The following is a 23,385-nucleotide window of genomic DNA, read 5'->3' as shown; positions in this document are numbered from 1 at the left end:
ATAAATAGAGAACTGACACGAATCCATGATATAACCTGTTCTACACAGCTGCTATTTCATTATTTAATATAAATACCTCTGCACTATACAACCTCTCCTGAAGAAAAGCATGGCTTGATTCCTGAAGAAAGACACACTTTAGTTAAGTCAAGTTTAGAATAAATATGGTTAACATGACTCAACAATTGTTAATGTTTTACAGCAGAAATATCTTACACAGACATGTTTTACATTGAAATAACAATTTTCAACAACCTGTATTTCACATAGTGCAACCAGTTTCAAAAACACTTAAAAAGGAGGGAGAGGACAGTACTTTCATAGGAGTATGTTGCACATTTCCTGGAATTCCTTTTCTTCTAATAAAAAGATAGCAAGATCTCATGACATCATTTAAAAGTGAGGAATGACCTCATCAAACACAACAGACAGAGTGTGTGGGATATCTTCCATTCTCTCTTGGACACTGAACATTTGTCTCACTACAGCTCCATTATCAAACCTCATTTCTAATCCGCATCAGGCTGTTGAAACAATTGATTGAAAAAATGTATGGGTAACATTTAGTCAGACACCACTGAGGACATTGACCACTGACTTGTCAGAGGCCACAGTCAGAGGATCTTGGGAATTAAATATATCGCAGTCACAACAGACAAAATTGAGGTAAGATTTTCCCATACTATAGTCTCTAATAGTTATTTCAATTTGCCAATGAAATTGATGGCATTCATAACTGGGGGAAATGCCTGTACATGTAGGTTGTACCCCTCTAATATTACTATACACAAACAGATCACAGATTGCGGTTCATTGGTCAATATAAGACAGCGAAGCAATATAAAACCATACAGAACCTTGTTTAATGGCCCATATAATCCCCATAACATCATCAGCAAGGTGTTTTCTGTTAGCTAGTGATTAATGCGTTGAGGTGTTGGGGTGCATTACGCCTTCAACTAGAAATGATCACAACCAGAGCCGCATCTCTGGCTGACCACAACCAGAGCCGCATCTCTGGCTGACCACAACCAGAGCCGCATCTCTGGCTGACCACAACCAGAGCCGCATCTCTGGCTGACCACAACCAGAGCCGCATCTCTGGCTGACCACAACCAGAGCCGCATCTCTGGCTGACCACAACCAGAGCCGCATCTCTGGCTGACCACAACCAGAGCCGCATCTCTGGCTGACCACAACCAGAGCCGCATCAATGGCTGACCACAACCAGAGCCGCATCTATGGCTGACCACAACCAGAGCCGCATCTATGGCTGACCACAACCAGAGCCGCATCTATGGCTGACCACAACCAGAGCCGCATCTATGGCTGACCACAACCAGAGCCGCATCTATGGCTGACCACAACCAGAGCCGCATCTATGGCTGACCACAACCAGAGCCGCATCTATGGCTGACCACAACCAGAGCCGCATCTATGGCTGACCACAACCAGAGCCGCATCTATGGCTGACCACAACCAGAGCCGCATCTATGGCTGACCACAACCAGAGCCGCATCTATGGCTGACCACAACCAGAGCCGTATCAATGGCTGACCACAACCAGAGCCGTATCAATGGCTGACCACAAAAAGTGCACACGTACACCCCTCAGGAAAAAGTGCTGCATAAAATACAGAATCAACAGACAGGCTATTGCTTTTTATCAGCCTGTTTATCTTTCATTTCCATTTAAGACCCTAAATTGCCTCGTCTCCCACCACCAAGTTACTAACAACTGCCCCACATAGTCTATTTTTATTTGACCCTGTTAATGCAACATTTTGCATGGTATTTGGCAGGGTTTTCTGTGCAAGAGAGGGTCTGAAGAAGGGTAGATGGATACAAAAGAAATGCTTTCAGATTCAGGTGATCACCTAACCCATGACATCATGTTGTAGTATGGTTTGCTCCCTGGGTAACCCCTTTCCATGTGGCTGTAAGGTCTTCAGACAAGGGAGCATCCTTACAGGGTTGGCATGCACAGCCAGTGACAAATGACACCAAACTTTCCTGGTTTGGTTGGTTCGTTCAGCGGCGGACACGGTAGAGGGAGCGTTGAATTTGAATTGTCTCCAAGCAGGCTCAAGTCCTTATAAATACCTTGTCCTGTGTGTTTATGGCTTGATTCCATTTCGAAGAGACATGGTCAGTCACAAACGCGATCAAACGCCACACTTAGACATATGAGGTGGGGACATATGAGGCACTCAGCATTTTTCAGAGCTGTAGTGAGAATTATTCAGTGAAATCCTAGTGTATAGAGAAACGTTCATGATTGACTTCACTGTAACAAATTTGTTTGGGAAGGTCACAATCAGCGACATGCAATGCGGAAAAAACAACAGTTGTCTGCTGTAGTTATAGGACCCAGATATTTCACAGCAAATCATAAAAAACATTCAAGAGCCACTAATTAATTATCAAAAGCAAACAAAAAAAACAGACTCCGGAACCACGACATAAGATAATGGGACATCATTTGTCTGTATCAAACAATCGCATGATCAGTGAAAGTATTGACATGACCGACAGGCATCACTTTGGGTTACAAATGCATTGCAGTGTAACATGAGTTCTAATTTCAATACATTAGAGAACAGAGATACAAGGTCTAATGCTTTTGTCAGGTGACTGACTGTAGTGTGTGTATATGGGGAGAGAAAGAGACAGATCGTCAGGATTTAATTCCTTAATTAATCCATGAGAGCCAATATAAATATGACACAGGCGTCAACAGGTGACCACCTCTCCGTGGTTAGAACTTGTTGTTGAACATGAGGCAGTGATTTGTCGTCTCTTTATAAAAAGGTGCTTTCGTCATGTTCAACAAGGCTATTAAGACTCATCGAATGATAGCTGAAAGTTGCATGGATAACATTGTATTCCAATAGATAGGAAACTTTGTTCTATGGTTTTGCTCCAGTGAGAAGTCTATCACGTGTCTAATGGCTTGCATTGCATCTATATTGCTTTCCAGTTAATTTGACGTGGGAGTGCTAGATCCAAGTATCGTTCTATTAAGCCTGAGAAGAAATGGTAAGACATGGAGCCATTTTAGTTTGGCAATGTGTTAGGTAACACATTCTTCTCCTTGTTACGATTATTAGCATGGGGTTAAAGTTGAGAGAGCAGAAAGTAACTGTTCCAAATGTGTTGCTCCCACAGCACTTGTTTCTTTAGCTACTTGTCTATTTGAAGAGAAAAAAGATAAACGTAGTCAAAGACTACAACTGGTCAGAAAATAGGTTACCGTGGTTACAGAGGCAGCAAATGGGCTTGAGAGCCCTTGGGGTGGGTATCTTCCAGAATCCAGACGGATTGGGATAAGAGAGGGGGCGGAGCTCTTCTGGTTACCACGGCTGTGATAAAGGTAAAGGGGGGGGGGGTGTCTTATGTGTTTTGCCTTCTGCTTTGGTAAAGCTCCACTGACTTAACAGACTCCCGCCTCTAGCCTGGGTAAGGAGGACGCTCTTCAGTCGTTCTCCCATTAGTTTTGCTGTCAGCAGGCCACGAGCAGGGGGGAGTTTATTTTATGAGAGCTCAAAACCTGTGTTCATACTGATGGCGTAGCGGAGCTTGTCACGCAAGATGCTCTTCTTGCTGTAGTTAGGCAGCTTGAGCAGGTTGAAGCAGGTGGACGAGGTGGGGAGGCGACCGCCTGGTTCCTTCTTCCGGATGGTGAAGAAACCCCGGAGGACGCTGCCTAGGGTGTCCCCAGTGTCCTAGAGAGAGACAGGCGACAGGAGCACACATAAACACACAGTAGTCCCAAGGGACTGACTTCTCAAAGCTATTTTATTTTTCAACAAAAAGGTCAAAGTTCAATGGAGAGTAGCAGGGCTGGTGTCTGTGTGCTGTCGTAGAGCTGGGACGATAAACCAAAAATGATCGACACCGACCATACCGATCACTTATAGCAGGCATTTTGCGGATATTGTTCATCACGATTAGTTACATTACAGAAATGTAAAGTTTGAAATGAAATAAGTTCACTAATATGGGTTATTGTTAATGGGACAATTGATGGCTATACATTTTTAAATGTTAAACTGTGGTGCACATTGTTATAAACTTATAGTTTAATTTATCGTTATCGCATCAAATCAGGCTATACATTATCATGGTATGGATTTTTTTCATATCACTGAGCTCTATGTATAAACATCTGACTATGATTACAGTGTTCTCACCTGATCGTCGGACACCTCCACACAGCGGATGGAGAAAGGGGGCTTGAGGTAGGCAAAACCTAGGAGGGGGGGTCTTGAACAACTGGTAACAAACTGTAAACCAAGAACAATGGATGATCACATAACAGTTACAAGTCTCAAACTGGCGCCCCGCAAGTCGATTTAATGCAGCTAAATGAATGAATGGTAAAATAGCATTTTTGTAACATTTGGGGCTGGTTATTACCTTGAGGAACATGGCTCTTTCCTCAGAGGAGAAGTCACTGGACAGGATGTCCCACAGCCAGATGATGACCCGATGGCTGCTGTGGAAACCTCCATAGTAAACTGTGTGTTTCCTGACAACAGGAGAGAGACAGACAGAAAGAGAGACAGGCAGAGAGAGACCATGTCAGCGAGCACCTTCACCTTGGCTTCATCACCTTCTTACAAGGTCAGCTCATTGTCAGCGAAACAATCAAATGAGAGATTCACACCATTTGAACACCGTGGATTTCAGGATTTCCCTAAAATGTTTGACAATTGGCATGTTGAAGAGCTGTCGAGTGACAACAGTAATGACATGTGGAGGGGCTGGTCGGGGTGAAAGGGGTCGAAGGTTACGCACTTGAGGTCGTCCAGGTCAATCTCGGCATTGTCCCCGGAGACGAGGCGCTGGACCTCGGGGGTGGAGAACATGTGCAGCCACTCGGGGTTGATGATGCTGCGGTATCCTCGGATAAAAGCTGCCGTCTGCTCCTTGATCTGCGTGTGCATGCGGAAGTGCGCCATCAGGTGGATGTAGCTGATCCTGCAGCACAGAGAAGGTCAAAGGTGAAGTTACGTCAGACTCAGAACACCATGGCAGAGTTTCTAAACCCAGAGGAACAAACATCAGGTGCACAATTAAGAGCATCCTGTCGGGCTTGTATCACCGCCTGGTACGGTAACTGCCCCGCCCACAACCGCAGGGTTCTCCAGAAGGTAGTGCAGTCTGCACAACACATCATCGGGGGCAAACTACCTGCCCTCCAGGACACCTACAGCACCAGATGCCAAAAGGATAATCAAAGACAACAACCACCCAAGCCACTGCCTGTTCACCCCGCTAACATCCAGAAGGCGAGGTCAGTACAGGTGCATCAAAGCTGGGACAGAGAGACTGAAAAACAGCTTCTATCTCAAGGCCATCAGACTGTTAAACAGCCATCACTAGCACAGTGTGGCTGCTGCCTACATACTGACTTGAAACCATTGGCCACTTTAATAAATGGATCACTAGTCACTTTAATAATGTTTACATATCTTCCATTACTCATCTCGTATGTACTGTATTTTATACCATCCATTGCATCTTGCATTTGCCACTCTGTCGTTGCTTATCCATATATTTATATATTCTTATTCCATTCCTTTACTTACATTTGTGGTTGTTGTGGAATTGTTAAATTACTTGTTAGATATTGTTGCACTGTCGGAACTAGAAGCACAAGCATTTCACTACACTCGCAATAACATCTGCTAACCATTTGATTTGATCTCACGACATCCGGGAACGCTTGTGAAGCAGACCAGGGTTTAAGAAGTCAATGAGAAAAGGGAAAAGTTCTTCCTTGGTTGTTCCCTTTCTGAAACTCTAAAGGCACAAACTAGATTTGAGCCAATGTCTTAAGTAGCTGAACATGTTATTACTCCAACCTTGTGAAAGTGACAAACTGACACGTTTTCATTTGTCAAAAACAACTTTATAGCAAAGGAGTGCTTTTGATTTGACGACCTGCACATGCGCAGTTCAGTGAGAGAGGACTGTTAGACCCGATGACGTGTTTCTATGCATGAGCTTTGCTAGCCAACGTCGCCATGACATCACCTACAAGCGTAATCAGGATTTCTTTTGCAGAAGCAGTTTCCCATCTTCATACTGTACCGGTCTTTGACCATGGGCCTGTCTAGAAACAACCCCCTAGCCCTTCCCTCCTGGGCACTTGTGAAATCAACTCAAACTATTGGTCACAAACGCTGAATACAACAAGTGTAGACTTTACCATGAAATGCTTACTTACAAGCCCTTAACCAACAGTGCAGTTCAAGAAGAGTAGATAAAATATTTACCAAGTAGACTAAAATAAAAAGTAATTATAAAAAAGAAACAGTGAAGATATGAATGGATTTGACAGGTATAATAAGCATTGCATGTACATCTACTATGCCCTGGCTTGGTAGGACATTCACCTTATTGCTTATCAGATCCTTTTAGATCTCCACAAGTGTCTGGGGGGAGGGGGACAATAAATACATATTGTATTAGACGAACAATGGTGTGAACATCAAGTGGAATTAACAACATCTGTAAGTTTGGTTCTACAGTACATCAGTGGTTCTCAAACCTCTCAGACCCCCACCGATTCCATGTATTTGATCTATTCCACAGCTAGCACACCTGATTCAACTTGTCAACTAATCAAACCCTTGACGAGGTGAATCAGGTGAGCTGGTTCAGAGCTACAATGAAATTGTGAAACATCTAGGGGTCCCAGAGGAGAGGTTTGAGAACCACTGATGTACTGTAGAACCAAACCTACAGATGTTAGTTGTTAATTCCACTTGATGTTCACACCATTGTTTGTCTAATACAATATGTATTTAATGAGAACCACTAGATAGTGGAGCTGCATCTTGCTCACTTGTTTTCGTTGGTGACTTGCATCGTCTTTCCTCCAGGAATCAGCTCGTGACAGACCAGCTGCCAGGAAACATGAAGAGAGTATTAAGAGATTAAAAGAGCAGTTCTGTTTTCCTGTATTCAGAGAAACAATATATAGTTTCTACCTGTCCCATAACGTCCTCGTCATACGATAGTGTCAGTCCCAAATCACCAACATCCCCGTCATAGCGCTGGAAAAGGACAAAACCAAGATCAACCACCTATTTGGAGTCAACTTCCACAACTTGAAGTAAAATTGATCACAAAAAGTAGCGACAAAGTAAAACAAACGTCTCAAATCAAAAGAGCGCAATTATAACCATAAACCGGGGTCGTGTTCAACAGACAACAAGCGGGAGAAAACAGACTGAAACAGGGAGCGACCACCTGGACTTATCCAATCAGAAACGCTAATTTTCAGTTGCGTTATTATTATTATTTTTTACAACGTTTTCGTAATAAACACGGTTTATGCTGTAATACACACAATACCAGGGAATGTAGGACTATGATAGTTGGGGCGGGGGATCTTTCTGACCTTGATGGAGGTGAGGTTCTTGTAGAACTCCGAGTCCAGGGAGGGCAGCTCGTCGATGGAGCTGTAGAAGGTGCTGTGGTGGTGACCCATGACCTGGCTGAGGAAGAAGGAGGCGAAGGGTACGTCCACCACGATGCCCTGAAAAACACACACATACATGTTGATCTCATGGACTATCAGGCATTGCATCCATAGCTCCAGCTATGAACCGTCGTTACATTTCTCCAGACCCATCCCTCAGTTTTATAGGGGGGAAAGTGGTGGGCAGGGCTTGTGGCTTTAAAAGGAGTCATTCTTGTAAATATATGGCAATTTCACATGACTAACATCCTCTGTGAGTGCAGACACACCTCATACATTGCTTTGCCAAGCATCTTCCCCACAAACTCAAAAAGCTGCAGGTGGTTTTCGTGGATGTAGGATGTAGGCGAGGGGTACAACCTCTCGTTGCCACTGGTGGTCTATGGGGGAAAATACATCATCATCAGCAGCAGCATGGTTGACAGAAAATGGCTAAAAGCACCTTGTGAGAGTGAATCTTTCAAAATGATTCCAAAAGTATTTGAAACGAGGTCTGGAGAGCAAACCTTAAAGAGGTTGAGTGCTGGGTTGAAGACTTTCTTGATGATCTCTTCCAGGAACTCCTTGAAGACGCCGTCCTGGTCGATTCCGGCCTCGTCCACACCCAGGTCGTTGACAAACTTCACACGGATCACGCCTTTGATGGAGTTGACAGGCAACCGGCGGAGTTGGTCATAACCATCCTGAAGAGTGTTCAGGCACAAAGAGTTTGGGTGATCAGTTTGGGCTGATGTCAAATACAGTCCGGTATGGTGGCTGTGACAACTAGACTGTCTCAATCTGTACACTTGAATACAGAATTCATCCTAAGTGGTATTCCAGTGTGGGGGAAAACATGCAACAGATCGATACATCAAGTCCATACCTCTAACATCCGTGAGCGGCGAATGGTGATATGGGTGACATGCGGAGACGCGGAGCTTGTTTCCACCAATCCCAAGGTTTCCTTCTCCTTGGTAATAATGTTCCGGAACAGCAGGACCCGCTAAAGTGGGTAGGACAGGATTACGAATGGGGGTGAGACACCATGTACATATTGATAAGGACACGGTACAGTGAAACTACAACTACAGATGCCCCAGAGGGACAATAATTCTTTCTGTGCAGACTCACGTTTTTGTGGGGAATGACGTGTGGTATGTATTGCAGTAACAGCTGAGCTCTCCTCTTGCCCTTCTCCAGCTCTTGGAACAAAAGGCTTGGCTTCAGATCCCTGGACATAAGGGTTGAAAGAGTTTGTGTGTGTGTGTGTGTGTGTGCCTTTTTCCAACATCACAATTGTCTCCTACAGATCACACCTGGAACAAATACATAAGTCAAATACTTGAGATGAGCCCAATATTTCCCCGGTGTACAGGGTGGACAAAGTTGGTGCTTTTGGCACTAACATTCCATTGGTTCCATTATGGTGGGCAAGCTTCATCAAGCGCACCTCAAGCTTTGAGAGTATTTGACTGCTACTGATCACAAGGATCACCTTATAAGGATTTGGGAAGTGCAGAATAACAAACATGGGAAGTATTGGGGATTAGGATCCGTATGTTTCCGGAGGGGCACTTACTTGCGCAGCCAGTTATCATCAGGGGAGAACCTCCTCCTGCAGTCCCGCTCATAGAGCACCATCAGCCAGCCGTGAACACTGTGGAACAGGTCCAGCTTCTCCCCCTTGGCATTCTCTGTCACAACACACTCAATTAATGCACCCACTCACTAACCCTATCCCCAAACTATTTCTCATGGTGCCGAAACCAGGAATTGGCCATTCTGTCACTGTCAATCGGCTTGACCTTTGAGTTTGACAAGAGTTCAACAGGGGTAAGAGGCGACTCACCTAAAATGCCGTCCCAGACCATCTTGTACACAAATGTGTTGAGAAACGAGGAGATGGTGACAAGCTCTTCTGTCTTAAATGAGATCTGCTCCTCGTAAACCTCGATGTCATCCAGGATCCTGTGGAAAACATACGTTATAATGTGTCAGTAACTACAGACATCCAGTGGGTCTGGGATACTGCATTTATGGACAGTTTTCCAGACACAGATTAGTATTGAAAGTGCTTCTTCGTCCAGGACTAGATGTAATCTATATGTGGGAAACCCTCCCATACTGGATGTGTCTATCACGTGTCTGTTATATAGTAGCAATTCATGGAGCTCACGTGATGAGGTGTCTGGAGCAGTCACAGAACAGCATGAGCATGGCCAGCAGCTGCTTAGACTCCTCTGTGTCGTTGTTCAGGCACTCCATGAACAGCTTGAGACCTCCCTGGGGGCCTAGCTCGCAGATGAAGGCCCACAGCTTAGGCAGAAGGTCATCCAGGTAGGTTAGGCCTGAGGGCGACACCACCGGAGAAAACATGAGAGAACATATGTTGTGTGTGTGTGTGTCTCAAATCGCAGGGACTCACCAGTGAGGATTTGCAGTCGTATCTGAGTGAGCGTGGTGAGGGCCGTCTGGTACAGCACACAGATACTGCACACCTTCTGCACCTCAGCGGAGTCCACTCGTCTCCCGCCGACTGGCTTCAAGATGTTGCGCACCGAGGCAGACTTCTGAAACGCCCGCTTAAAGAGGCCTAAGAGAAACCCACATGTCAATCAGAAACCACTCTGACAAAGTTACTTCATTGATAAGGTTTAGTTCATTGTTTTAAAACACAACCTTTAATACAGTGTTGATCGACAAAAACCCAGGTAAATGGGGGAAAAAAACTGACAATAGTTTCTAAATAATTAACCCTTGAAATTGATTGATTAAGTGCCTGGGAGGAAAACAACAAAACAAAATTCAACTTACTCTTGACTGGCAGGTTGTTCTGCGACGTGGTAGGCTGTGGTGGAGGCGTGGGCTCTTGGGTCTCAAGCTTTTTGCTGAGCACGTCACTGAAGAGAGTCCGGATCACAGGCATGCCCCACAGGTACTGCAGCTGCTTGGTGACCAGTGGCATAGACTCATTCAGACTGGAGAGAAGGACAGGGTGAGGGAGTTAAGATCCACTTTAAATCCATGACATTCAATGATTGAGATCCCATTTCATAGCCCGGTCCCATATCTTTTTGTGCCATTTTGCTCCTATGGTCATTGTCATGAGTTTGGCATGACAATAAGAGTCGACAAGAGAGCAGAAACATATCTGGGTTCTGAGGATGTACCACTGACCCGTAGTCTACAGTTTGGGAAAACCAGCCTAAGACCGGGTGCCAGTGAGTGAGGTTGGATTTCTTCTGGGACACGTATCTCTGGCAGTAGGACAGCATGTCCGTCAGGTCTTTCACAAAGTGGTTGGCCTCCTCCTCCAGGACTTTCTCGTTGAGGTAGCCCAGGTGAATCAGGTTACCTACAGTACAACAGGATGAAACAGAGGCCCCCACAGAGCAGCAACCCCAAAGAGCTGATTAGGTATGCTTCCCACAGCACAGAGAAAAACAAGAAAGAGTCATGCAAAAAAACTCAAACTTGTACACTCACACAAACAGTAGCCTATAGCAGGTTTCCCAAAATCAGCCCTGTCCTGTCCCCATCCACTGGGTGCAGGATTTGTTTTTCCCCTTGCACTACACAGCTGATTCAAATAACCAACTCATCATGAAGCTTTGATTATTTGAGTCAGCTGTGTAGTGCTAGGACGTGCACCAGGGTGGGCCCCAGGACCGACTTTGGGAAACCCTGCAATATACAAGAGAATTAAAAACTATTGCCATAGAATAGCTATGTGAGGCAATGTAAAGGACCGTACCCAGCAAGCACAGTGTGTGGCTCCCCTCCAGGCAGACACAGATGTCGACACACTGCTCCTCGCGGCTCAGGAACAGTGTGAACTTCCTCAGCAGGTCGTGGGTCTGTATGGTGGCCATGCACTGCACAGACAAGCACACACTCAGAGGCTCTCTCATTGTACAAGTTATGATGTCCACACAATAAAGGGTGCGTCTGAAATGGCACCCTATACCTTACGTAGTGCACTACTTTCGAGCACCCTATTCCCTACACACAGTGCACGAGGTAGAGAATAGGGTGCCATTTCTTCATGTGAGTGTCTACCTCTGGGGTGATGGTGTTGATGTGGGAGACGACAGCTGGGACAGACATGATGTGGATGAGAAGAGACCTCAGCAGGTTGTCAGAGAAGTGAGCAGCAATGACAGGTCTATAAAATAAAAACAAGTTACACTAATGGCTCCCAAAGCTTCTTTGGCTCCGAGCATTCTAAAACAGTAACCAAGCAGATCGTACACTATGATAAGATAGGACTTAATTCTCCATGAAGCTAAAACATAGGATTATTTTCTTATTACAAACCCTGTTACTGAGAGGGAACGTGAGCTAGCTGAACCCTGGGAATCCACTGCAATAGATCTGCTCCAGGCTCTAGTGATGCAGAGACAATTGATCCATTGTGGTTAAATGGGGATTAGAACACTCCCAACAACCGCTCACCTTAATGCCAATGTGAATACTGCTGTGAGTGTGCCCTTGGTAAGAGAGGGTCTGGAGCGCGCCAATCCATTGGTGAGTAGAATCTACCAGGGAATCCAAAGGTGACAGTTCACACATTTTATTTTTAATTTATATTGCATAAACAACCAATACACGTCAACAACCATGGTTGGGGTCAATTCCATTTCAGTTCCAGTCAATTCAAAAAGTAAGCCAAAATTCAAATTCTTCCTAATTGAAAAGCATTAAAGATAATATGAATTAGAATGTGTACTTCCTGAATTGACTGGAATTTAAATTGAATTGACCCTAACCCTGTTAACATCATAATAATCGTTCTAAAAGGCCTGGGGAAAAGATGGAAGATGCCACATGTGTAACTGTACCTGCAGTATTGAATAAAATCCCTTTTGATTGAGATGCCCCATGATGTTCTCACAGATCCGGGTCAACGCTGGTCTGAGGGCCTCTCCTAGAACAGGGGGGATGTCAGATTCAACTGTCTTTTTTTCTTTCAATATCAAGACACTAGTGATAATAGAGGATGTGTGTGCACTGCAGCAGTGGTTTGACCTGAGACTGACCTTTCCCTCTCACTATCTTCCAGGTTGACGTGTCTGTGAAGGTCAGCAGCATGGTAAGGTACAAAGTCACCAGCTTATTGTCCTGCAGGATGTCAGGCTACAGGAGAAGGAAGGGAGGGGTAAAGTTACAATTTTGACATTTAAAAATTATACACATTTCAATATTTAAAATTATACACCTGTTTTTTATAGAAGGTTATTATCCTAAGTATTAATATTTACCTTTAATTTTTTCAGAAAATTACAGGAGACCCACAGAACATCTTTGATCTGCTTTATCCATGGGATGGTGAGGTCTTTGGAAAGGGCCAGTGACACATACCAAACCTGATAACCAAGAACAGAATCACAGAGTCAATCACACTCTGGGTTCATAAAAAATCTGTAATCATTGATGATCAACAATAATCATACTCACTTTGGGCTCATTTTCAACCTCCATGCTACCAAGAATGGAGCGACAAAGCTTCTCAAACCTCTGCGTAGAAAAAAACATCATAGTTCATTAGTTAAATGTACACTAAGCAATCTTCAGTAATCTCAAGTACTATATTGATACATAATTATTGAAATGCCTTTCAGCTCGTAAGTAAATAAGAGACCATTAAAACATTCAAATCAGTTATAACAATGTACAAAACATATTTTCAAATCAGTTAAATGTACAAAACATGTTTTATATATTATCAGTGAGGGTAAAGTGTAGGGGTTAAAGAAACTCACCAGCTTATCCTCTTGACAAAAAATGAATAACAACTTCCGAGCAATTTTAAAAATTGATAGTGCATTTCTTTTTGTTGTTCCGACATCTTGAAAGAAGTCATCAACCTCTTTCCTGGTCAGAAAAAGAGAGAATTCACACATTGAGTCTCAAGAAAGATGATATGTCCTCCTAAAGCATAATGGCAAGTATTGCTTGTAAAAGCTAACCTTATTTGCTTCTGGAGTTTGCAGCGACAGAGGAATCTCCTGACCAGCGCTTGAATCAGAGTGGCTGCTCTCTCCCTCTCTTTGTACCCCTTTCTCTCCTCACGTGCCTGCCTGGCTTTGTCCAGGAACTCAGACTTGGAACTCTGAGTTGCACTAAACATTGTGCACCCCTAAGGTCAGGCAAAATTGACAAATTTAGTTTCTGCAGAAACACAATAGTGATAAATATTCAAGGACAAATTCACTTATTGGTATTCTCTGTGGGTAAAGGGGACGGGGGAAAACAATAACATGACTTTGATCTAGCCGTACACTGCAATAAAATAAGAATACATTCAAATGAAGGTAATGACATCCCACACAGAAAACAATAGCACAAAACCAGGGCATGGTGTGTTATACCTGTGTTTTTCTATGGTGATCTTGGCTTGACCTTTGCAACTATGCGCTATGTTTCTGCAGTCATTTGAACATCCTCGAGATCCAAGTTTCCAGAAACCCTTCGAGAGCTATAGCTGCGCATTGGTTAGCCCAGCAAAAGCGGATCAATTTGTCATCTCTATGACAACAACACACAAAGAACATATGTAACGAGTTAACCCATCATTACAACTTTGAGACCATTTAAGCTTGCTAGCCAACGTTAGCCAAATTGTGGATGGTCTGTCTGGTCTCAAACGGTGACACGTTCCTAATTTAGTTACAGTAGAAAGCAAGCAAGCTAACAACATAAACAACATTTTAATCCATGACAAACTAACATTGTGGTACAATTCAAGCGTAACAGTTAGCTATACTAGCTAGATAACTACTAGACCCGACAAATAACTCGCTAGCTTGTTGTAGCCAACAATCTACTGTATTATGGTTTACGTTAGCTAGCCGCTGATTAGCATAGCAGGCTAACGTTAGCTAGCTACTTCGTCACCACCAATTGACTTAGTTACTTGTCAACGCATTTTATGAACATGAAAAGCTAGGTAAAACATTACCCAACAAGAACATACCGTTCACTGTCAATGACAACCCCATAAAGTAGAGGCCTTCGGCTGTTTCAAAATGTAAACAATAACAAGAGATCCGTGATTGCAGCCATTAATCCTTGCACTTTCGCACTGAAAACATTCCAAGTGGGATGTATTTTTCCGAGTAAAGAATTTACATGATCTTTTCCATATTGATACACTGTATGTACACTGAAATTATGTTTGTTAGAATTATTATTTTGTCTAAACTGGATCTATTCAATTGAAGCTTTGATCCAATTCATAGAACTATGGATATTAATTTAAATCTAAAGAAAATGGGGGAGCTATTATTGGTTACCCATTTCCGGGGTGGAAGCTAATTAATGACGTTTGGCCACAGATAGTTAGAAATGGGCTTGTTCGCTGTTGCAGGCGACTGCCGACTGACTGATCTACAAATCGCCTTGCATCTACAAATAATACTGACTCGTTATTTAAGATCAGTCAGTCTGTCGCAGATTACCCTTTGAGAAATCACGGTTTGATGCTCTTGAACACTGCCAATCACATTGGTAGGCCCAATTCCAAATGGATCCCTACACCCACTTGTGGCGATCTGAGATTTGAGAGGTGCACCCAATATGGTAATACCTCAACCTTGTCCTCTGATAGACTATGCTGCCTTGCTATCTTAAGTCTCGCTTTATGTAGTGTTGTCTCCCATGCCATGATGTGTGTTTTGTCCTATATTTATATATTATACATTTTTTAATCCCAGCCCCCGTCCCAGCAGGAGACCTTTTGGTAGGCCATCAATGTAAATAAGAATGTGTTCTTAACTGACTTGCCTAGTTAAATAAAGGTTAAATACAACTAAATAAAATACCTAAAAAAAATCTTTAAGCTCTCCACAATTGCATAGGGTCCAGGGGTTCATTTGGGACTGGGCCGTTGACTGTCCAACATGCTATTTTCTTGATTAATGCCCTATAAAGAATGAACTTGTTCGACATTGCAGTGTGGGATTCTGTATTTTAAATTATAGCCATTACCATATATATGATTAAATATTATCTGATGTTGGTTGTGTGAGGTATCTGCATTTGTGCACTGGAGCATCATTATGAGATTAAACAACTGCTTGCTACTTGCCTGTTTGTGTGTGTGACAAGAACTGAGTAACATGGTGTGACCTGCATGTTGCAAAACTGTAGATAACAACCCAGCAGATGCTTTGTCCTTGTGTTTGTATGTAACAATATTGAGCACATGGTGTGACTTGCTGTATCTTACAAAGTTGTGATATGGAGGGGTGGTCATCACAAGGTTTAACTGAGATGGAAAAATACTGAACAACACAATAGCAGGAACTGAGCAACTGTTATAACTAGGGGGTGATACCAGAACAGTAGGAATCTATACATCGACGGAGGGAGGACTCCAAGAAGCGCCAAGAGGCGGGGACCCGCCTGAGCGCCTGCGATAGGCTGAGCAAGTTTAAACCACGCCCAGCCTCTACTGTGATAGGCCAACAGACGGGTTGGAACACTGTCTATCACAGTATAAGAACACTGTTAACATACATCTAGTCAGTTCTCTGTTCTGCCCTGCGTGGTATTACAGTGAGCCCGTATATACGAAAGATGCATTTGCCATTTATTACTTAGCTAATAAAAAATACATAGTATACAATCGGTGACTCATTGTTATATTTATCCTGATACCAGATTCGAATTTACGCAATTCTAACAATTAAAATACGTCAAAAAAATCTTTATGCTCTCCACAAGTGCATAGGGTCCAGGGGTTCATTTGGGATTGGGCCGTTGACTGTCCAACATGCTCTTTTCTTGATTAACGCCCTATTAAGAATGAACTTGTTCAACATTGCAGTCAACTGACTGATCTACAAAGATAAAAAATAACTACTCATAACTAGTCAGTCGGTCACAATTTACATACTCCAACCAGAAGCCATGGATTACTTGCAACATCCACACTGAGCTAGAGCTGCCGCTTTCAAGGAGCGGGACTCTAACCTGGAAGCTTATAAGAAATCCTGCTATGCCCTCCAACAAACCATCAAACAGGCAAAGCGTCAATACAGGACTAGGATGAAATATTACTACAACGGCTCTGACACTTGTCGGATGTGGCAGGGCTTGCAAACTATTACAGACTACAAAGGGAAGCACAGCCGCGAGCTGCCCAGTGACACAAGCCTACCAGACAAGCTAAATTACTTCTATGCTCGCTTCAAGGCAAGTAACACTGAAATATGCATGAGAGAATCAGCTGTTCCAGACGACTGTGTGATCACGCTCTCCCTTGCCGATGTGAGTAAGACCTTTAAACAGGTCAGCACTCACAAGGCCACAGTGCCAGACGGATTACCAGGACGTGTACTCCAAGAATGCTCTGACCAACTGGATAGTGTCTTCACTGACATTGTAACACCAACATGTTTCAAGCAGACCACCATAGTCCCTGTGCCAAAGAACACTAAGGTAACCTGCCTAAATGATTACCGACCCGTAGCACTCACGTCTGTAGCCATGAAGTGCTTTAAAAGACTGGTCATGGCTAATAACACCATTATCCCAGAAACCCTAGATCCACTCCAATTTGCATACCCCCCCCAACAGATCCACGCAATCTCTATTGCACTCCACACTGCCTGTTCCCACCTGGACAAAAGGAACACCTATGTGAGAATGCTATTCATTGACTACAGCTCAGCATTCAGCATTCAACACCATAGTTCCCTCAAAGCGCATCACTAAGCTAAGAACCCTGGGACTAAACACCTCCCTCTGCAACTGGATCCTGGACATCCTGACGGGCCGCCCCCAGGTGGTAAGGGTAGGTAACAACTCATCCTCCACGCTGATCCTCAACACAGGGGACCCTCAGGGGTGCGTGCTCAGCTGACCTCCTGTACTCTCATGACTGCATGGCCAGGCACGACTTCAACACCATCATTAAGTTTGCCGATGACACAACAGTGGTAGGCCTGATCACCGACAACGATAAGACAGCCTATAGGGAGGAAGTCAGAGACCTGGCCGTGTGGTGCCAGGATAGCAACATCTCCCTAAACGTGATCAAGACAATGGAGATGATTGTGGACTACAGGAAATGGAGGACCTAGCACACCCCCATTCTCATCGACGGGGCTGTAGTGGAGCAGGTTGAGAACTTCAAGTTCCTTGGTGTCCACATCACCAACAAAATATCATGGTCCAAACACACCAAGACAGTCGCGAAGAGGGTACGACAAAGCCTATTCCCCCTCAGGAGACTGAACATATTTGGCATGGGTCCTCAGATCCTTAAAAAGTTATACAGCTGCATCATCGAGAGCATCCTGGCTGGTTGCATCACTGCCTGGTACTGCTCGGCCTCCGACTGCAAGCTATTACAGAGGGTAGTGCGTACGGCCCAGTACATCACTGGTGCCAAGCTTCCTGCCATCCAGGACCTCTATACCAGGCAGTGTCAGACGAAGGTCCTAAAAATTGTCAAAGACTCCGGCCACCCTAGTCATAGACCGATCTCTCCACGGCAAGTGGTACCGGAGCACCAAGTCTAGGTCCAAAAGGCTTCTACCCTTAACAGCTTCTATCCCCAAGCCATAAGACTCCTGAACAGCTAATCAATAATCAAATGACTACCCAGACTATCTGCAAATCGCCCCCATTTTACGCAGCTGCTACTCTGTTTATTATCTATGCTTAGTCACTTTAACACTGCCTACACGTACAGTACATATTACCTCAATTACCTTGACTAACCAGAGCCCCCACACATTGATTGACTCTGTACCGGTACCCCCTGTATATAGCCTCACTGCTGTTATTTTACTGCTGTTATTTGTTACTTTTATTTCTTATTTTTAGTTATCTATTTTTTACTAAACATTTATTTTTCTTACAACTGCATTGTTGGTTAAGGGTTTGTAAGTAAGCATTTCACTGTAAAGTTGTTGTATTCAGCGCATGTGACAAAAACAATTTGATTTGAATTTACCATGATATATTACGGTTTTGATCCTCTCGAACATGGCAAATCCTGGTAAATATTCTCTTTGTGTTGAAGAAGTGTTTCAGTGTATTAAGAATAATACATTTTATCAACTTTAGAGAAAATAAGCAAAATGGGCCATTGCACCATTTTAACCAATTCTGTCAACTAATTTAGTAATGAATGATGAGACAAAATGCAGGGTAAACTAAAAGGGAAAATTATTAATTTGTTGGTGCGCACAGCCCCTACCTGTATTGACGTCATCAATTGTTTGCTGGTCCGGAAGCAGGTGATTCTTGGGGCTGGTGCTCGTCGAATTCCGAAGTCTGTTGGGGGGTTCTATGGTAAATATGACTGAACAATGTTGTTTTAAAAGACACTTTCGGATTAGAAAACAATTTAATCAATGATCACTAATTGGTGAAATGTCGACGTACTTTTCGGTTTGGCCTAAGTTAGCTAGCTAACGTTTAGCCGTCTTGGTTCAGGTCTCCTAGTTAGCTAACGTTAGCTAGCTAACCGGAACTCTTAGCAAACGTAACGTGTACTTTAGTGCAATAATGTAGGCGAGCATACCGTTACTCCAAAGACCTTATTGCTTATTTTGGACTGTACCACTAGTATGCACTCTTATGTTATACTAGGGATACTGTGTTTACATAACTCGGGCTGACAGGATGATTTTTGAACAGGGCCTGTTAATTTATCATAAACCCCGGGGCTTTGTTTTTTTTTATGCCGACGACAACGACTCAGTCAGGGTTTCAACTTAATCTTGAGAGTTAGAATAGTTGGGTACACAAGGTGCAATTACGATTTTTTTTTTGTGTGTGTATCAGCAGTTTATCTTATGTCAGTCACTTAATTAGCCATGTCAACTAACACTTTTTAGACTGGTAAATAAGTCTAGCCGGCGATCCAAACTTGTAGTAATGGCAGAATACTGACTGCTCAGGGGCCTTGACCTCCATTGATTTTGTTCGTCACTCTCACTCAGATCATTAACATGGCATAAGCAATGGCAAAATATGAATAATAGCAGGTAATTAGCTTCAAAACGGCAAAAAATACTCTCTGCCCCATAGCAAAATGTTTATAATTACAGGACATTAACTTTCTCTCTGCTGTCAAGAGGGGGGTGAAAAGTGCTTTGCCCGTGCGGTGGGGTGCTCAACCAAATCTTGCATAGGGCCCCCAAGAGGCTAGGGCCGGCCCAGAATCAGTTACCCAACCAAGACAGGGACCCCTAGTTACCCACATGAGCCCCCTACCTCCTCTCCTCCCATCTGATGATTACCAGAGTGGGCTCATGAGGCCACCTGTGGTTGGTGGTGAGAAGGAGTTACAGTTCACAGTAATCCATTGTTATGTAAAGTCCAACTGAAAAGTACCAGTGGCCTGGCTTTGGCCGCAAGTGAGAGCGGGTCCGCCGAAGCCATGGCGTCCGGCCCGTGTAGATGAAAATAGAAAAGTCTTAAATTGAGCTAAGCAGAAAATCGACGCCTTTGCAGCCTGAATGTTTTATGTCTGAACCGGTCCACGGGGGTACGAGTGTATAGCCGGCTGCATAGATTCCCTTTGGACGGTAAGGTTAAACGACCCAATATCGCCATCAGCCGGCCTTTGGGCTAGTTCAGCCCGAGCATTTGGGCACTTAACAGTCCCCTGGGAAGAAAATACCTTAATCAATAAACGCTAACGGTAGTTAGCTTATATGAATGGGGTACGTCTAGTTATGCTTTAGTTAGAGCACTGTGAAGGATATCATGGGAGTTTTGAAGAATATGAAGTGCTGGTTTTGTCAATCTTTGTCCGTGTGAACTCACCAGAACAAAAGTTAACTGCCATTCGGGGTGTGTAAGTGGCAGGGCAACTAACTGGACAAGTCATAGTTGTAAGAATTGATAATCATATTGGTCCTACCTATCTAGCTAGCTAATCCTTTCCAATCCCAAATACTTAAGGGCAATTTAGAGTTAAAAGCTTGGTGTCAATGTGGGATTGAATGGACTAGTTTTCCAAAGCTGACCTGTCCATGCGGCTCATTGTCCTGTTTGCCATCTTGACACCTGACTTGGGGTTGTTTTGTGCCCCCGTCACAGGAAGAGATGTCAGGAGAGAGCGTGGTGAGCTCGGCAGTGCCGGCGGCTACAACCCGGACCACCTCCTTCAAGGGCTCCAGTCCCAGCTCCAAGTATGTGAAGCTAAATGTGGGCGGGGCGCTTTACTACACCACCATGCAGACCCTCACCAAGCAGGACACCATGCTCAAGGCCATGTTCAGCGGCAGGATGGAAGTCCTCACAGACAGTGAAGGTACTGTATCTGTCAGACCTCCATGGCACCACTCATTTCAGTTACGTTTGGTGGGAGTGTCTGAGTGAAGAGTCTTTAGCACCTCTATTATTACACCTGTATTTTTCTATCCTGGTCCGAGATCTATTTGTACTGTCTTGCCAACTCCTAAATGGTCATTGTCAAGAGTCATGAGTAGGGCTGTTGCGGTGACCACACCAGCGGTCACGAGTCATGAAGACAGTCAAATTCCACTTGATCGGTTAGTCACGGTAATTAGGCTTCTCCAAACTCTGATGCTGCTGGTGATCCTTAGTAGCATACCAAACTTGCTAACTGCCTGGTACTCAGCACTCTATTGTCCCTCTAATCACTTTGACATCAATGCAAATGTATTCGAAAATCAAATGAAACACTTAATGAGAACCCATGAGCTCATATTGAGCAACATTTCTATAGGCTATGCAATTGTACAACAAAACACAGTGATAGCTTCTAATCAAAGAAGGAGGATCCTATCAGCTTTCTGTAGACTAGGCCTACTATGTTTATTTCTCAACTTTCGTAATATTAAGCACATTGTTTATCTTTACAACAGGAGTATAGCCTACCTGGCTGGCATGAAAATGAACCACGGGAAAAGCGTCCTCCATTCGTTATTTAAGTGCATAGATGACATGTATTTTCTTCCTACTGCCCCTGTTTCGAGACGGGTGCATGTTAATGGTCCATTCTAAATCAAAACAAATTTCTTACATATTATTTAGTATATTTAAATCAAGAATAGTCTGATGGGTGACAATATTAGCCTATCACTTGAGTTATATATCATCACAGAATAAGAAACTGCCTTTTTTTGCGACTGCCTTTTTTTGCGACTTTCTAATCATAGTCGCACACCTCATGTTGTCCAGCCCATAGGCCTATATGTTTTGATAAGGTTTGATAAGGTTTGTATCACATTGTCCTTCTGTAGCTCAGTTGGTAGAGCATGGCGCTTGTAACGCCAGGGTAGTGGGTTCGATTCCCGGGACCACCCATACGTAGAATGTATGCACACATGACTGTAAGTCGCTTTGGATAAAAGCGTCTGCTAAATGGCATATATATATATATATATATACATCTAAAGTGGCCAAATAACTTCTTAAAATTAAGCACATTAATCTGCTTTACAAGGAGTGTAGAGGCTAGCTGGCATACATAAGCAGCGCATGAGTTTTAAGTTTGGGGAAGATCATTTTCTTTATAATAAAAGCATTACATGCGTAATCGCAGGGTGCATTACAGCCACAAAGGGGATGCCACTGAAATTCGAGGCATTATCAAGTGCTTGTCAAATTGTGAATGAGAGACTAATTAAGTGTGTACTTCTTGCACAAAGTTGTAGGCTATATTACATGGATTTATTACACTTTTTAAAACAGATATTTCAAACGTCTGCATCAATGGCTTATAGGCTATGTGTGGAAGCCAGGAGATGCTAAATGTGTTTGTTAATTAACAGTGAATTACCGTGAGACCGACAGTTATTTGCTTGACAATCACCGGCTGACAAAATTCTTTCATGGCCACAGCCCTAGTCACGAGCATGACAACGGGCTTAGGAGTTACACACAGTATAAACAGAACTGGGATCAGCCTAGTATTTTGTTAGCGGTCTAAAAATGAAAATGGCCATTGAGTTGATCTGGTGGTTGTCCCTGTCCAGGCTGGATCCTGATTGACCGGTGTGGGAAACACTTTGGGACGATTCTGAACTACCTTAGAGACGGGGCTGTGCCGCTCCCAGAGAGTCGTCGGGAGACTGAGGAGCTGATGGCTGAGGCCAAATACTATCTGGTCCAGGGCCTGGCTGATGAGTGTCAGGCTGCCTTGCAGGTACCGTCACCCTCGGGACTGCTTGTTTCTCCTCTCATTCTTTACCCCTTTTCACACTACTGAGCTGAGCCAAACTGCACAGGCTTGGTTATGCATTGACCATAGTTGCTTGAACCGTGCTGGAAAGGACATGTCAAAAGGAAAATATCAGAGCCAATACTGTTTGGGTCGGCACAATGGTGTGAAATGATCAGTCTCATCCCCAACCCCCACTCTTCATCTAGCTCTACCTCCCACTGCCTCTACATTCTACACATACACCCTTACGGGCCCAGCCAACTCACTCTGCATCTATTTGTTAGAGGACTTATGTTAAAAATCATCCATTCTTGCTAAAAATCTGTCTTTACCATTCAAGTATTTTTAAAATCTTTATTGGTGTTCTAGAACAAAGAGTCATACGAGCCGTTCTGTAAAGTTCCTCTGGTGACATCATTGAAGGAAGAACAGAGACTCATCGCCACCTCTAATAAGGTATTGTTGACCGAGTCACGCATCAGGGTGAAGGACACACCCAGTATTTACTTATCTCTAGTCTCACGTATTCAATTCTGACTGATGTTTTCCTGTTGTTTTGGGTCTACATAGCCCACTGTCAAACTCTTATACAACAGAAGCAACAACAAATACTCCTACACCAGGTGAGAGATTCTTATATCTATTAAAGACGTGTAAATGATGAATGTAAAGTGAAAAATGTATGGTTTAAGTGCAGCCCACATCCCAGGCTGACTACATTGTAGCCAGCTTCCAGATCTCACAACGCCTG

The 23,385-nt window shown here is 43.7% G+C and overlaps 2 protein-coding genes across 2 annotated transcripts in view; one reads left to right on the top strand and one right to left on the bottom strand.

Moving 5' to 3' along the window:
- Nucleotides 1-24: 24 nt before the first annotated feature.
- LOC118392933 (ubiquitin-protein ligase E3B-like) lies at nucleotides 25-14,763 on the bottom strand. Its single transcript, XM_035784964.2, has 28 exons — nucleotides 14,454-14,763; nucleotides 13,849-14,005; nucleotides 13,447-13,616; nucleotides 13,240-13,351; nucleotides 12,935-12,994; nucleotides 12,739-12,843; nucleotides 12,517-12,613; nucleotides 12,319-12,404; nucleotides 11,933-12,015; nucleotides 11,537-11,642; nucleotides 11,232-11,352; nucleotides 10,655-10,832; nucleotides 10,292-10,455; nucleotides 9,903-10,070; nucleotides 9,654-9,825; nucleotides 9,327-9,445; nucleotides 9,057-9,171; nucleotides 8,609-8,708; nucleotides 8,361-8,480; nucleotides 8,002-8,178; nucleotides 7,765-7,875; nucleotides 7,415-7,552; nucleotides 7,002-7,067; nucleotides 6,857-6,915; nucleotides 4,801-4,983; nucleotides 4,420-4,531; nucleotides 4,194-4,286; nucleotides 25-3,725 (listed from the first exon to the last, which is right to left on the bottom strand). The coding sequence occupies exons 3-28, from the start codon at nucleotides 13,605-13,607 to the stop codon at nucleotides 3,534-3,536; spliced, it is 3,198 nt and encodes a 1,065-aa protein (XP_035640857.1). The 5' UTR covers nucleotides 13,608-13,616; nucleotides 13,849-14,005; nucleotides 14,454-14,763; the 3' UTR covers nucleotides 25-3,533.
- A 3,863-nt stretch (nucleotides 14,764-18,626) lies between these two features.
- Nucleotides 18,627-23,385, top strand: part of kctd10 (potassium channel tetramerization domain containing 10) — a 7,460-nt gene continuing 2,701 nt past the window's right edge. Inside the window, exons 1-5 of the mRNA XM_035784963.2 lie at nucleotides 18,627-18,784; nucleotides 20,543-20,756; nucleotides 22,447-22,616; nucleotides 23,004-23,090; nucleotides 23,205-23,257. Of these exons, the coding sequence (XP_035640856.1) occupies nucleotides 18,782-18,784; nucleotides 20,543-20,756; nucleotides 22,447-22,616; nucleotides 23,004-23,090; nucleotides 23,205-23,257 (527 nt within the window). The 5' untranslated portion in view covers nucleotides 18,627-18,781. The remainder of the gene's footprint in view (nucleotides 18,785-20,542; nucleotides 20,757-22,446; nucleotides 22,617-23,003; nucleotides 23,091-23,204; nucleotides 23,258-23,385) is intronic.

This window comes from Oncorhynchus keta, chromosome 14, assembly GCF_023373465.1.
Source record: "Oncorhynchus keta strain PuntledgeMale-10-30-2019 chromosome 14, Oket_V2, whole genome shotgun sequence".
Taxonomy (NCBI): Eukaryota; Metazoa; Chordata; class Actinopteri; order Salmoniformes; family Salmonidae; genus Oncorhynchus; species Oncorhynchus keta.
Note: the sequence above shows the minus strand (reverse complement) of the source record. Positions and strands in the feature narration are given on the sequence as shown.

What these genes read in the sequence shown, in the direction of transcription:
- LOC118392933 (XM_035784964.2), bottom strand. Translation starts at nt 13,607, where the DNA reads ATGTTTAGTGCAACTCAGAGTTCCAAGTCTGAGTTCCTGGACAAAGCC. An exon ending in ACGACTGCAAATCCTCACTG is followed by an intron (nt 9,826 to 9,902) that starts GTGAGTCCCTGC and finishes TGTCGCCCTCAG; the next exon opens with GCCTAACCTACCTGGATGAC. An exon ending in AAAGAGCCATGTTCCTCAAG is followed by an intron (nt 4,287 to 4,419) that starts GTAATAACCAGC and finishes CTTGGTTTACAG; the next exon opens with TTTGTTACCAGTTGTTCAAG.